Source organism: Aquarana catesbeiana, linkage group LG02 (genome assembly GCF_042186555.1).
Source record: "Aquarana catesbeiana isolate 2022-GZ linkage group LG02, ASM4218655v1, whole genome shotgun sequence".
Taxonomy (NCBI): Eukaryota; Metazoa; Chordata; class Amphibia; order Anura; family Ranidae; genus Aquarana; species Aquarana catesbeiana.
The window spans coordinates 201427379-201440994 of record NC_133325.1 but is presented as its reverse complement, the minus strand read 5'-3'; the positions used below and the strand labels follow the sequence as shown (position 1 = coordinate 201440994).

Here is a 13616-nt window from a genome sequence, read left to right as displayed (position 1 = left end):
GATTGATTTTATGTACTAACACCAGCCATTTGCCTGACAAATCACCTCCACCGCCAATTTCCCCGCCAACCCTGAGACTACATCCCCCACCCTCATCTTTTTTTGGGAAGAGGGGGTTGTCTCTGAATGACAGTTTGGAAATGTGGTCTCCCTATGTTGCTGCTGGTGAGAGACCGCATAGCAGGTGGTATTGGTGGTGTTGCTGCTGCTCAGAGGCTGCATGGCTGATATTACTGGTGAGAGTTTATTTAATTTGTTTTAGCGAAAAATTGTTTGCATTTTCATTTTGTTTCCATAAAAAGGCCCACCAAAATCCTCAGCACCAGGCCCATGATGCTTTTAATCTGGCCCTGGCTGAAATACATAAACGTACCAGCATAAGTGCTCTCTCTTTTTTTTTTTTTTTTTTACTCAACTGGATGATGGTCCCTACCTTAAATGTTGGAGAGGGTCTTGTTCGGGTGGTGTACTGCTTATTTTAGGCAACAGACAGAAAAACCAGCTAGAGAAAGATAAAGGAGTTAGCGACTGGTATTTCAACTGGAGCAAGGAAATAATTTTAACAAACAAGGGCAAAAAATTTAAAATTTGCCCCTATTGCACGGCTGGTGGCACTAAGACCTATGCGGCCCACCCGGCTCAGCCCGGCCCACCAAGCTGGCTTCTAACATCCACGCATGCGCAGAGCAGAGCGCGATGTGCGCGCCGCCCACTATAGTAACCAGGAATGAAGGTACAATATCACAAGAATGGAAAGGTGGTGGGGGAGGAAGAAAGCGAAAAAGAGAGAGGAACACAAGGAAAGGAAAGCGAGAGAGAATGGATGACAGGAGGGAGAAATGGAAGGATAAGGCTAAGTGAAAAATAGATCTAGCTGCTTTCTCTGCTGTAGGCTTGAGCAAATGCCAGTATATAAATTCAGATAGGAGCTCTTAGTTAAGATACAACTGCTGTCCCAAAAGGCCCACAGAAGGGACTCCCTATCTTATCAGCCTATTTAGCTGGACAAGAATAGGGACTGCACCTGGGAGAGGCTTGAACCCAGCTGGAAGCTGCCGACTGCAGAAGTAAGGGATGTTCGACCACCATTAACTGACCATGAGGTATGAGGGAAAAAGGAGAATGCTGGGAGTGCACTCATCCTTTTCTTTTATAATATTCACTGGTCCTGAGGGAGGAGCCAAGTCGGAGCTTGTCACAGGTATGCTGCCATGGAGGCACCAGGAAAAAGGTTTTGCCTATAGTTCTACATGACTTCTGGGCAGAGTAGGGAATGGTTAAAGCCCTGTCATATCTGATTTTTTTTTGTCTGTGTCCTACTTGGGAAAATGTGACAGCGGTTACCAGGACAATTGGAGAGGTGGGCACAGATAGCAATATAACCTTTGCTCACTCCATCTCATTTTTAAAAAATTTACAGACACTTTACGTTGGTTCACTTGCACGAAACCAACACAGGTTCCTTGGCTTGGAAAATTTTTACTATATAAAAACGTACTTTAGGTAAAAGGAATCTATAGCTGCACAAGACTTTTTTTTATTTAAATGTTATTAAAATTACCTTTCTAATTTAATCCGCTGATAGAATTGTCTAAAACTGCCAAAAATCAAATATTTGTTATCACGGCTTCCGAAGCCATTCTACTGTATATACAGTTTACTTTTTACTCCACTTCTTAGAAATGTAATTTCCTGCTTGTGTAATTCTGTTTTCCCCAGGAGTCTGCATAAAGACGCAAGTCAAATTATAGGCATCTCCTACACTGCCCCCTCCAATTAAATTATGGCAGGGGCCAAAGTTTATGAGTATGTAGGTGTTAGTTACTGCACAATACAAGTGCCCCTAACCTTTCCAGAAGTAACAGACAAATACATAATACAATTAGGGGGCATTTAGAAAACTAGTACAGAATAAAAATAGGACAATTAATTCCTTTTTGTATAAATATGAAATGTGCATAATTTATAGGACACAACTGCATATCCTGTATCATGATAAAGAAAAAAAATAACCAATTGTATTTTTAGCAAAATGAAGAAAAAGCCAACACGTTTTATGAAATTTTGCAAGCACATTTAGTGGTCCGATGTAATCAAAATCCTAATGAAACTCCAAATCTACACCTGTGCTATAAACAGGAGATGCAGTCATGACTAGGACAGGAAGGCACAGAATACAATAAAATGGTTGAAAGTTCCAACCATCCATTAGGCTGCAGGACACTTTGCAATGCCATTACTTTTAATAGCACCCCAATCGCTCCGCGATTTTGCTGTCGCCCAAGAGACGCTCATGTTCCTTTTTGAGCGGCACCCGCTGAGTGTTGTGATTTCAACTCGATCACTGCAAAGTTGTGGCACGATTGGGGTGCCATTAGAAGTAATAGCAGAGCAAACGCATCCCATTTTTTGCAGCCATTTAAAATCGTGGGGCGGAATCACAGTTGTTCCACCCGCGATTATGTGTGAATGCAGCCTTAGGAGCCCTTTCACACTGGGGCCACGTTATCGCTAAAGTGCTGCTTATTTTAGCGATGCTTTAGCACTGTTTAAGCTGCGCTTTTTTTGGCGCTAGTGGGGCACTTTTAACTCCAAAGAAGGGGTTAAAAAATCTGTGTTGCGGCACTTCCGAACCACTTTTCAGGAGCTTCGGAAGCGCTGCCCATTCATTCCAATGAGCAGGGCGTTTTGAGGGCGCTAAATACAGCGCTCCCAAACTGCCCCAAGGATGCTTCTTGCAGGACTTTTCGGAACGTCCCGCAAGCGCACCACCCCAGTGTGAAAAGTCACACTTAAATGAATGGGAGGTGGTTTTCAGGCGCTTAGCAGAGGCTTTTTCCAGCGCTAAAGAACCTGAAAACCTCCCCAGTGTGAAAGGGGTCTTAAGAGGAGGTCCACAAAAAATTTTAAGTCAGCAGCTACAAATACTGCAGCTGCTGACTTTTAATATAAGAACACTTACCTGTCCAGGGAGCCCGCAATGTCGGCACCCCAGCCAATCTTCGGATCCGCTGTCGGGTGCAGCCATCGCCATTCCTGTTAAGGGAACCTGGCAGTAAAGACTTTTGGCTTCACAGCCGGTTCCCTACTGTGGTACTGACATAGAAACATAGAAAAGTGATGGCAGAAAAAGGCAGAGTAGTTAATTAAGTCTGACTACTTTTTTTTTCTCGTTCACCTTTTAGACCCCAATTATCCCTTAGGATTTATCTAACAGCATGTGAGTATTCTAGTACACATTTGGGTTGATTTACTAAAGGGGAATCCACTCTGCACTACAAGTGCACTGAAAGTGCACTTGTAAGTGCAGTCGCTGTAGATCGCTGTAGATCTGAGGGGAAGCTCTGCTGATTTTATCATCCAATCATGTGCAAGCAAAAATTCAGTTTTTTATTTTCCTTGCATGTCCCCCTCAGATCTACAGCAACTGCACTTACAGTGCACTTGTAGTGCAAAGTGTATTTGCCTTTTGTAAATAATCCCCATTATGTTCATTATAAGTATTGGCGTACTAAATGAAGATATTATTGACAATTAATGCTTGTAATATAGTCTGATGTTAATTTTATTTTTTAGCACCTCATCTCTCTCCTGAGTAAGCTATCTTTCAAACCGTGTGGAGATATGACTTTGCCTGAATGCAACATAGTCATTCATACACTGTATAGTATGAGTCTATAAATATAGATGGTTTGAGCTTGTTTAAATGTATAATTGTGATTCTTGATATACTGTATATTCTTTGCTATAAATGACAGATATATTGTATTTTGTGAATTCATGGATATATTCTCCTTTTTTCTTCAGAGGAAGCATAGCTAAACATGTTGAGACTACATGTTGAAAAAATTAATATACTATATACAAAGAAAGTGAGGTTATGAGGAATCAGATGGAGAATGTAACTAAAGAGGTGGGGGTATGAAATAGAGACGGAGGAGTAGAAGAGGGTCAGCCGGAGCTCAGTATATATATATATATATATATATATATATATATATATATATTTATATATATATATATATATATATATATATAAATATTACATTATATATAAACAATCAGACATGTGATGTTTTTAAATATTTATTTATGCACAAATCATCTTTTTTAGCTTACATTGTTTACAAATATTTTAGCACAGTTAAACTCCCATATAAACTATAATATTGTAGATACTATTTGATGGGAATGTGGTGGAAAGACACACAAATCATCTGAACCCTTTCAAAAAGCATTGGGTGTAATATTGGCCAGAACTACAGAGGAAAAAAGATATGGGAGTCCTTATTTCAAGTGACTGTAAAATGAGTAATCAGTGTGGCATAGAAGTGGGGAAAGCAAATAGAATTCTGGGGTACACCACTAGAACAGCAGAAAGAAGAATTGTCCTATATAGATTGTTAGTTAGACCTCACTTAGAGCTTGGGTACAGCCTTAAGGTAAGAAGGGAAAGGGGGTGCATGACTAAAACCTTTAAACACAGTAGAGGTGTGAATAAGCTTTGGAAGGGCAGTATTTCCAAAATTAAGCTAAAATCAAAACCCTGACCTCAAACTGGCAGCGAGGAAGTTCAAAACTAACCTTAGAAATTGTTATTTTACTGAAGAACTAGTTGATGCTTGGAACAAACTTCCAGCAGTTAGTGAGTCCATCAACAATAAGAAAACTAAAAAATGCTTAGGACAAACATAAATCTATACTCAGAGAAATGCCTTCAAACAAAGAAAAAAAACATAATCAAAAAAGAAATCAACAAAGGGCAGACTTGATGGGCCACTTGATCGTTTTCTGCTACACATACATTTCTCTTTGCCTCCTGCAATACCAATCACATACTTTCAAGATTTGGATCTGATGGGCAGCTCAGGGAATCTTAGCACTTTTCTTTACATCCAACTTGCTTTGTGTAAGAAGCAGCAATGATTCTACATCACCAAGAGGTACATTACAGGATCACCAGATTATATATAAAAAAAATGATGATCTATACTACTCAGGAGATAGGATGTGCTTATTGTATGCAACTTCATGTCTAAGGCAGTATTAAACCCAATACCAAAAATGTTATATATTGCAGCTTACCAATCATTACATGTGGTGGCTGTATTCGTCTTCCTTTTTAGGCTTTTTCTCTCTGTTTACACCTGAGTCAGTGACACATCTTGGGGAGATTTACTAAAACTGGAACACTCAGATTCTAGTGCAGCTGTGCATGGCAGCCAATTAGCTTCTAATTTCAGCTTGTTCAATTAAGCTTGGACAATAAAAACTGGAAGCTGATTGGTTTCTACACAAATTTACACCAGATTTTGCACACCCCAATTTTAGTAATTATCCCCCCCCCCCCATTATGGCAGACTTTCTTCGGAGCTTGACTCCCTTACCTGACAGAGCTGCACCAGATTTTGCACACTCCAGCCCCCCCCCTTTTGGACAGCAGCATTGTCAATCTGGGAGATGCACTAGCAGATTTAAATACACTAAACAAATTGAAGCCAACCTCCAGCTAACAGCTTTTAGGCAGTTACAGCAACAGTTGTGTTCCTTTTTGGATAAAGGTTTTACATAAATAAAAGCTAATCATTGTAAGCACCCCTCTCAGTGGTAAATGGTTTTTCTCAACCCCGTAACCGCTATTTCTGCCGGGACAGCGTGTTCTGTTGAAAAACAATAGACTTACTAGCTGGATCACAAGGTGAAAATAAAAGAAAGAAAGCCTAAAAAAGCAAAAATAAATGCAGCCATCACAGCTAAGAACTGGTAAGCTGCAATAAAATAAAAGTTCGCTTTCGGTTTAATACCGCTATCATTTTCTATGTCTACTGAGGTATACCTTTAAACGGCAGAGAAATTATATCTAATTATCTGCTGCTTATTATTTAACTTATAGTAAACCCATAGTTTGTGTTTATTTTGATTGTTTACTCTGAAAACCTAAGACACGTTATTGTAGCACATTTGAAACAATTTGTAAATGATTATAATAAAATTAAACTCTTACCCATGCACTTGGTGTTCTCTCATAGCTGTCGTAGGAAGAACTATTTGCAGGCTGTGAAAGTTGGTCAAGAAATTCACTATTTTTCCTAGGGTTCAAAAAATACATGCTTTAAAATGAGTTTATTTTCCAATATTTTTATTACGGCTTCAGTAAAAGATACAGAAGCCAACATTGAAACACCTTTAAAATGTGTTTAATGGATAGATCACTAAAATACATCAAAAGCAGCATGGAGGTTGGAGTCAAACATTGGTTTGTTATTCAGTGCCTTGAAAAAGTATTCATTCCCCTTGAAATTTTCCTCATTTTGTCATGTTACAACCAACTGTTGTAAATGACTAATAGTTGTCCTGTGGACAGATTCTCCCACCTGAGCTGTGGATCTCTGCAGCTCCTCCAGAGTTACCATGGGCCTCTTGGCTGCTTCTCTGATTAATATTCTCCTTGGCTGGCCTGTCAGTTTAGGTGGACAGCCATGTCTTGGTAGGTTTGTAGTTGTGCCATACTCTTTCCATTTTCGGATGGTGGATTGAACAGTTCTCCATGAGACGTTCAATGCTTGGGATATTTTTTTATAACCTAACCCTGCTTTAAACTTCTCCACAACTTTATCCCTGACCAGGGGCGTAACTACCACCATAGCGACCCATGCGGGCGCTATGGGGCCCGCAGCCGAGTGGGGCCCAGTGAGGATAAGAGCACCGCCGGCACAGTCTCCCAGCCAGGGGAAGAGAGAGGAAAGGAAGAGGCGAGCTGTCCGTATCAGCAGAGAGCTGAATTGCCCAATGGAAGAGCTTTCATTAGAACTTCCAGTCGGGCCAAGAGGTGGGGCTATGTGACGATGAGCCCCGGGAAGACAGGAAAGTCAAATGAAAGCTATTACAGCGGGAAATCCCGCTCTCTGCTGATCCGGGTGGCTTGCCTCTTCCTCTGCATAGGTGGGGCTGTATGGGGCACAGGCAGACCAGGCTGTATTGGGCACAGGTCACGCTGTATGGGGCACAGGTCACGCTGTATTGGGCACAGGTCACGCTGCATTGGGCACAGGTCACGCTGTATGTGGCACAGGTCACGCTGCATTGACACTAGGGCAGCTGTAAGGGGGGGGCTGTTTGCAGGGGGGCCCCATACAACATTTTGCTATGGGGCCCTGCTATTTCTAGTTACGCCCCTGTCCCTGACCCATCTGGTGTGTTCCTCGGTCCTCATGATGGTGTTTGTTCACTAAGGTTCTCTAACAAAACTCTGAGGACTTCCCAGAACAGCTGTGTTATACTAAGAATAATTCCACACAGGTGGACTCTATTTACTAATTAGGTGACTTCTAAGGGTAATTGGTTCCACTCCATTTTAGTTAGGGGTATCAGAGTAAAGGGGGCCGAATACAAATGCACACCACACTTTTCAGATATTTATTTGCAAAAAAAATTTGAAAGCCATTTATCATTTTCCTTCCACTTCACAATTATGTGCCACTCTGTGTTGGTCTATCACATAGAATCCCAATAAAATACATTTACGTTTTTGGTTGATGACACATGACAAAATGTGAAAACTTTCAAGGGGTATGAATCCTTTTTCAAGGCACTTTATCTCTCAGGGGCACTAGAGAGAAGACTTCCTTGCTAGAATTCCTGAATCTGCCATTTGATTCTGTCTCCTGCTATAATCTCTGTAATGTGAAGTCAGTGAAAAATCCATTGGTGAGGATTACAGTCATGGCAGCTGAGCTGAGTGATTAATGGAAAATATATTGCTGGAAGGCGTATATTTGCAGTTTGCAGGCAAGTGCAAGTTCCCCTCCATCCAGTAGGTTGCACTATGCGGTTATACAGGTGGAGGGAAACTTAACCTATGGGTTCTTTCTATAGTTGATACCTAAGTACCATGTATAGGTTCTTTCTATATTTGATATATTTCTTTGATCTTTTGCCAATGTTTCTGGGATGTGGCACCTAAACACCACCTTTAGGTTCTTTCTCTAACAGATGGAATGGAGTCTGTTAGAGGAATTGTCCCCTCATGGACTTTGTCGGTGTCTAGGAGGAATCAGCTGTCTGATTGGACCCTGCAACCTCTAGTGACCTTCGGTGGTTATCTTTGTGCTGGACCTTTTAAAATAGGTTATTTGCATCAATCAGGTGTGCCTGGAGCAAGTGTTAGGTCAGGGACAGAGACCCCACCTATTAGGAGAGTGAAAAGCATAGAGAAAGGTTCCTGGCAGGCAGGGCCAGAACAGGGCAATGTCTGTCTTTAGGAAACATTCTGGTAGGAATGTGGGGATCATCCCAGTAACATTACAGTGCTATCACCAAACACCACCAACCACCATCCCTCCAGAAGAAGCTGTCCTCTGGTAATACAGGCCCAAGTCTTGTAACACTGTAAATACCAGCTGCTCTATTGCCTTACATCTGTGGCTACAAGTACTGTTATAATTCTTTACTGCTACTCTATATTCACTATATAAGATAACCAAAACATCAAAAACTGTGTGTGGTCTCTCTCTGATTTGGCACTTAAGACCTGGGCCCTCCTACAAGTTCTTCCAACATATAGTGAACTAGTCCATTCAGGGTGTAAAACAGAACATGCACTGGCCCCTGTATACAGACAGTCCATGCTCCATAAAATCACCAGCTAACCCACCCCCACAGTCCTTATAAGTTAAACTGGACCAGCTCCAGCACCTTACTTACCCACAGCTGCAGCCCAAGTGTTTATATCAGTAATAAATGATCTTTCGTCTTGATTCTAATGAGACTATATACTGGGGATTGCTAGGTTCATTATGTGGCCCCCTTCAAGATAGTGGGGATTCAGTGTACATTTCAGGACCAGTTGCAATAAGACCCAGGTCTACTGAGACAAAGGATTTACAGTAGGTGTACTCTTGCCGATAGTGGTGGTTACAGGAGTTCTAGAAGAATGAAGATACATTGTCCGACATTTTATTTTGTTTGTTAATAATGTAAGTATATAATGTAACTTTTATGCTGGGCTGGCTTCTTGTTTATTTACTGGTCCACCGCATAAATGATTGTGTAACTTATTTTCACACATCATTATAAATGAAAGCTAGTGATGTTGCCCTTTCTTGTGTTTGGCTATGTTACAAAGGGCCAGGTCAGGTTTGCTTTCACAGCATTGATTATTTATATGAGACAGGTACACGGCATTTTTTTTTTACTATAGTTACAGAATTGAATTCAAAGGGCCAGCTGGACTAATTTTGTGTTCTTATTTTGGAGACCAATCGCTCTCTACCTCTTTCCTCCATAGCTGTCCATATGTTATTTCTAAAGTGGAGATCTGTATACCAAATTGTGCTAATTAATAACCAAAATGCTCACGATGCTGTAAATTTATGTTGAATCTCAACATGTATGCTGCTATAACATCCTAGTAGAGAGAAATTGTTGTGAAGACAACAGAAGTGTGTTTAAATTGTATATTCATACTGTTATTCATCAGTTATTCCTATTTCAAATTGTTGGTAGGTTTCATATGCCTCTGTGATTAATTTAAAGATTACATGCATATACAATGTATAGAACTACCATGATACATTTTAGCAGCCAACAATACACTATAGTGGCCCCTGAAGGTAACCCTGCAATGTGTGTGGATCATATCCATTCCATGTAAATTATTGGATATGTTTCTATAAATAAGCCTGTACTGTATGCGTACATAGGCCAGCCATGTTTGTTTATTAGATAGGGCGGCTTTGCTTCCAGTTTTGTGGTGCTATGCAATGGGTATTCTTACTGTCCTTATATATGTCTTTAAAGTGTATGCATTCTTCTGCTAGCTTATTTTTGCAGTCTGTGTCAAGTTAGATAGACTTACCTTCAAACTTGTCATCTAGGCACAACAGGAAGTAAGAATAATTTTGAGGTAAATTTGATGGAAAAAAAATCACCTCTTTAACAGAAACAGGTGCCCACTAGCAGAAACAAAGGGGTGAATCTGTCCAGCTAGGACACAGACAGCAATCAAACTTGACAGAGGTTCCAACCCTTCCACATGCTGGCTAAATATTAAAGTAGGAGTTCAGTATAAAGCTATCTAAGCTTAAAGTGATTGTAAAGTCTCATTTTTTTCTATAAAAATAACAAACATGTCATACTTACCTTCTCTGTGAAGTAGATTTGCACAGAGCAGCCCAGATCCTCCTCTTCTTGGGTCCCTCTTCTGTGCTCCTAGCACCTCCTGTCGAGTGCCCTCACAGCAAGCAGCTTGATATGGGGGCACCCGAGCTGAGTCACAGCTCCCTGTGTCCAATCAGACGTTGCACAGTGATGGGGCTCAGGTAAGAATTAGGGGGGCTGGTGCACACAGAAGGTTTTTTATCTTAATGCATAGAATGCATTAAGATTAAAAACCTGACTTTACAACCCCTTTGAGTCTGCTCTCACCCCCATTCTAAGCCCTTTACTAATTAGCCTTTAAAGGAAATGTGGATACTTATCTAAACTAAGTTCGCTCCAGTCCAGTCAAGTGATTGTCTCCCAGCGCTGGCTTCAAGGGAGAGGAGGGAGAATGGATAGCGAATGCCCCATATAGTTGATGTCACTGCCCGAGCACTGTAGCCATTGCAGCTGCTCTCTCCTCTCCCTGAAGCCAGGCGCTAGGGAGATCGCGTGACTGGACTGGAGGGCCCCTAGATAGGTGAAGATAGACATTTTTTCTTTACAAGAGAGTTAGTATAGGGCTTAGAATAAGGTTGGGAGCAGGTTTAGGCTTAGATTACTTTAGACCGGTCTTCTACTTTAGCTCTGTTTCACTCTGGAGCATTTTGACATGCGATTTGACATGTCAAATTGGCAGAAATTGCCGTCAATGGCACTGTGCTAATCGGTGCAGCGCTGCACCGATTTCAAAGAGTCATTTCTGTACTACTTTTTGCGATTTCGCGCTGTGACTTACATTGACATCTGTGCAGAAACCTGCACAGATGTCTCTGAAATCGCGGTCGAAATCGGGACTGCCATGCGGGAGTGAAATCGTGCGAGTTCAGCTGAACTCGCACAGCTTTGTTCCCACAGCTCAGTGTGAACCTGGGCTCAAGGTTAGAGGCTATCTTAGGAAGGGTGCAAGTGATCAGTCTTTAGTTTTTTCAAATCATCAACAATGACTTCGACTTCATTTTGCATTTGTTTTTTTTTATTTGTTATTAATAACCTCCAGTTATCACAATTGAACAATACTGACTGGGTGACATTAACAAAATATGGATAATATAACAAAGAACCTTATCAAAACTATCCTAAATAAATAGGCCGACATTCTAATAGTAGAATGTAGTAGCTGGCATTGTCCTTTCGCATAAAAGGCAGCATTTGATATAGATTAGCTGGTGCAATCTGTTTGCACACTTTACACTAGAAAATACCGTTAGATTAATGTGCACAGCTTGGAAAGCAAGCTCATAGGCATTCAATAAATTGCTTTCATTATTACACTCTGGAGAGAGTCTTTGAAAAGACTATAAAAGCCTAGTTTTCTGCCTGTTAGCTAAATAATTGACCTGCCTTTAAATCACCAGGAGGGAGTAATTTGCCTAAAACTAAAGAAATCATAAAACAGTTTAAGAGAAAACTAAAACTTCAGAATCCATTGTATGATGTAAAGCATGTCTGCACTTTGATTACTAACTACCTTGCAGGTGATATAATAGACAAAGTGTAAAATATCCAGCGCATCTCTTATACAGCTTATTCTGTGTTGCCATTGTGACCGCACAACTGCAGTCCTACTGCTTCACAAATATTGGATTAAAAGAAGGCCATTTTAAATAAAAAACACAAAAAAAACTATTGAGGAACAAAGAACAAAGAAAGTACTGCTACAAAACCAAGTCTAGTATGTTGTCTGGTATCGTTTCCTCTTACAACTTATCATCCCTAAAAAAGATGGTCATAAGTCTTGAACTGTGGTGCTACAGAAGGATCTTGAAAATCAGCTGGATGTAAATGATCACAAATGAAAAGAAGCTGCACAGAGAAGATGCAAATGAATATTAAAGAGAAAATTATCATTTTTGGCCATATTGCAAAAAAGTAGAGGAAGATTGTGGAAGGGTGCAAGAACAGATTGGCTGGATGACATCCAGGAAATGACAGGCAGCTATGATGTAAAGTAGAAGATTAACCTTTCAAAAGAAAAGGCCAATTGGAAAGCCAAGGTGGAAGCGAGGTTCCAGGTTTGAAGTTTACCAAAGATCGCAAGTGGTCATGGTAGTGATAATGGTACTGGCAAGTGGAGCGGTGTCATTGAACCAAGCTCATCCTATTATAATCAGCATTGTTCACAGAGAACTATTATATATGTGTGTGTGTGATAGCACACAACACGTGAAATTGTAGGCTTCGGCTCAAAAAGAACAGCACAATTTCTGTAGTTAAAGTGGCCCTAAAGGCATAATCAAAATGACATAAATGATGCAGTCTGTCAAAAGCATTAATAAAACAATCTTTGTTTCCTGAGTTCCTCTTGTAAATGTTTTTATACCTGTTCATCCTGCTGTTATTTTTCAACTTACTTTAAAAGGCCAAGCTGTCCAACAAAAGTGGAAGTTAGATGGTTGAGACAAACCATTTAACACTGGCTAGGGTGCTTTCAATGGTCAGTTCCCATGCATTTAGTTAAAAACTCAAAAAAAAAAAAAATCTGTAAATGCTAATGCTGTAAAATCCATCTAAATCTACTAGTCCATTTAATACTACTCTTCATTCAGTGCTGCTGTCCGATGCTCCTTCATAGATAGAGAAGCACCCTTTCACAGGAAGTGTGCTATTAGCCATATCATCAGGTAAAACCAAAGGGAAAACAATCCTAAAAAAAAGAAAATGAATGCAGCCACGAAATACAAAGATTGGCATGCTTCAACATAAAAAATGTTTTCCTTTTGGCTTTACTACCACTTTAAAGCTTAAGACCCCTTTCACACTGGGGCGGTTTGCAGGCGGTATTGCGCTAAAAATACCGCCTGCAAACCGCCCCTAAACAGCCTCCACTGTTTGTTCAGTGTGAAAGCCCGAGGGCTTTCACACTGAAGCGGTGCGCAGGCAGGGCGGTGAAAAAAGTCCTGCAAACCGCTTTTTTGGAGCGGTGAAGGAGCGGTGTATTCACCGCTCCTTCACCGCTCCTGCCCATTGAAATCAATGGGACAGCGCGGCTATACCGCGGCAATACCGCGGCTATAGCCGCGCTGTACGAGGGATTTTAACCCTTTTTCAGCCGCCAGCGGGGGTTAAAACTGCACCGCTAGCGGCCGAATACCGCTGCAAGAACGACGGTACAGCAGCGCTAAAAATAGCGCTGTTGTACCGCCGCCGCCCCCACCGCCCCAGTGTGAAAGGGGCCATACTCCAGGCAAACGTTAAAACACAGATGAAACACATATCAGAGAACTGTTTTATGGAGTACATCTCTCCAAAACATGTGCATGTATCTTAGTGGTTAGTCTACAAAAATTGGGGACATTGTGTAAAATCTACATAAAAACAGAATGCAATGATTTGCAAATATCCTAACTCCCATATTTTATTCACAATAGAAAGCATATCAAATGTTTAAACTGAGAAAATTTACCATTTTAAGAAGA

At 40.8% G+C, this 13616-nt stretch overlaps 1 protein-coding gene across 5 annotated transcripts in view; it reads right to left on the bottom strand.

Moving 5' to 3' along the window:
• The window catches only part of EPSTI1 (epithelial stromal interaction 1), a 157592-nt gene that overhangs the window by 54389 nt on the left and 89587 nt on the right, over positions 1–13616 (bottom strand). For all 5 annotated transcript variants that reach the window (XM_073614191.1, XM_073614193.1, XM_073614194.1 and 2 more), the window contains exon 7: positions 6005–6089. In XM_073614191.1, coding sequence (XP_073470292.1) covers positions 6005–6089 — 85 coding nt within the window. The remainder of the gene's footprint in view (positions 1–6004; positions 6090–13616) is intronic.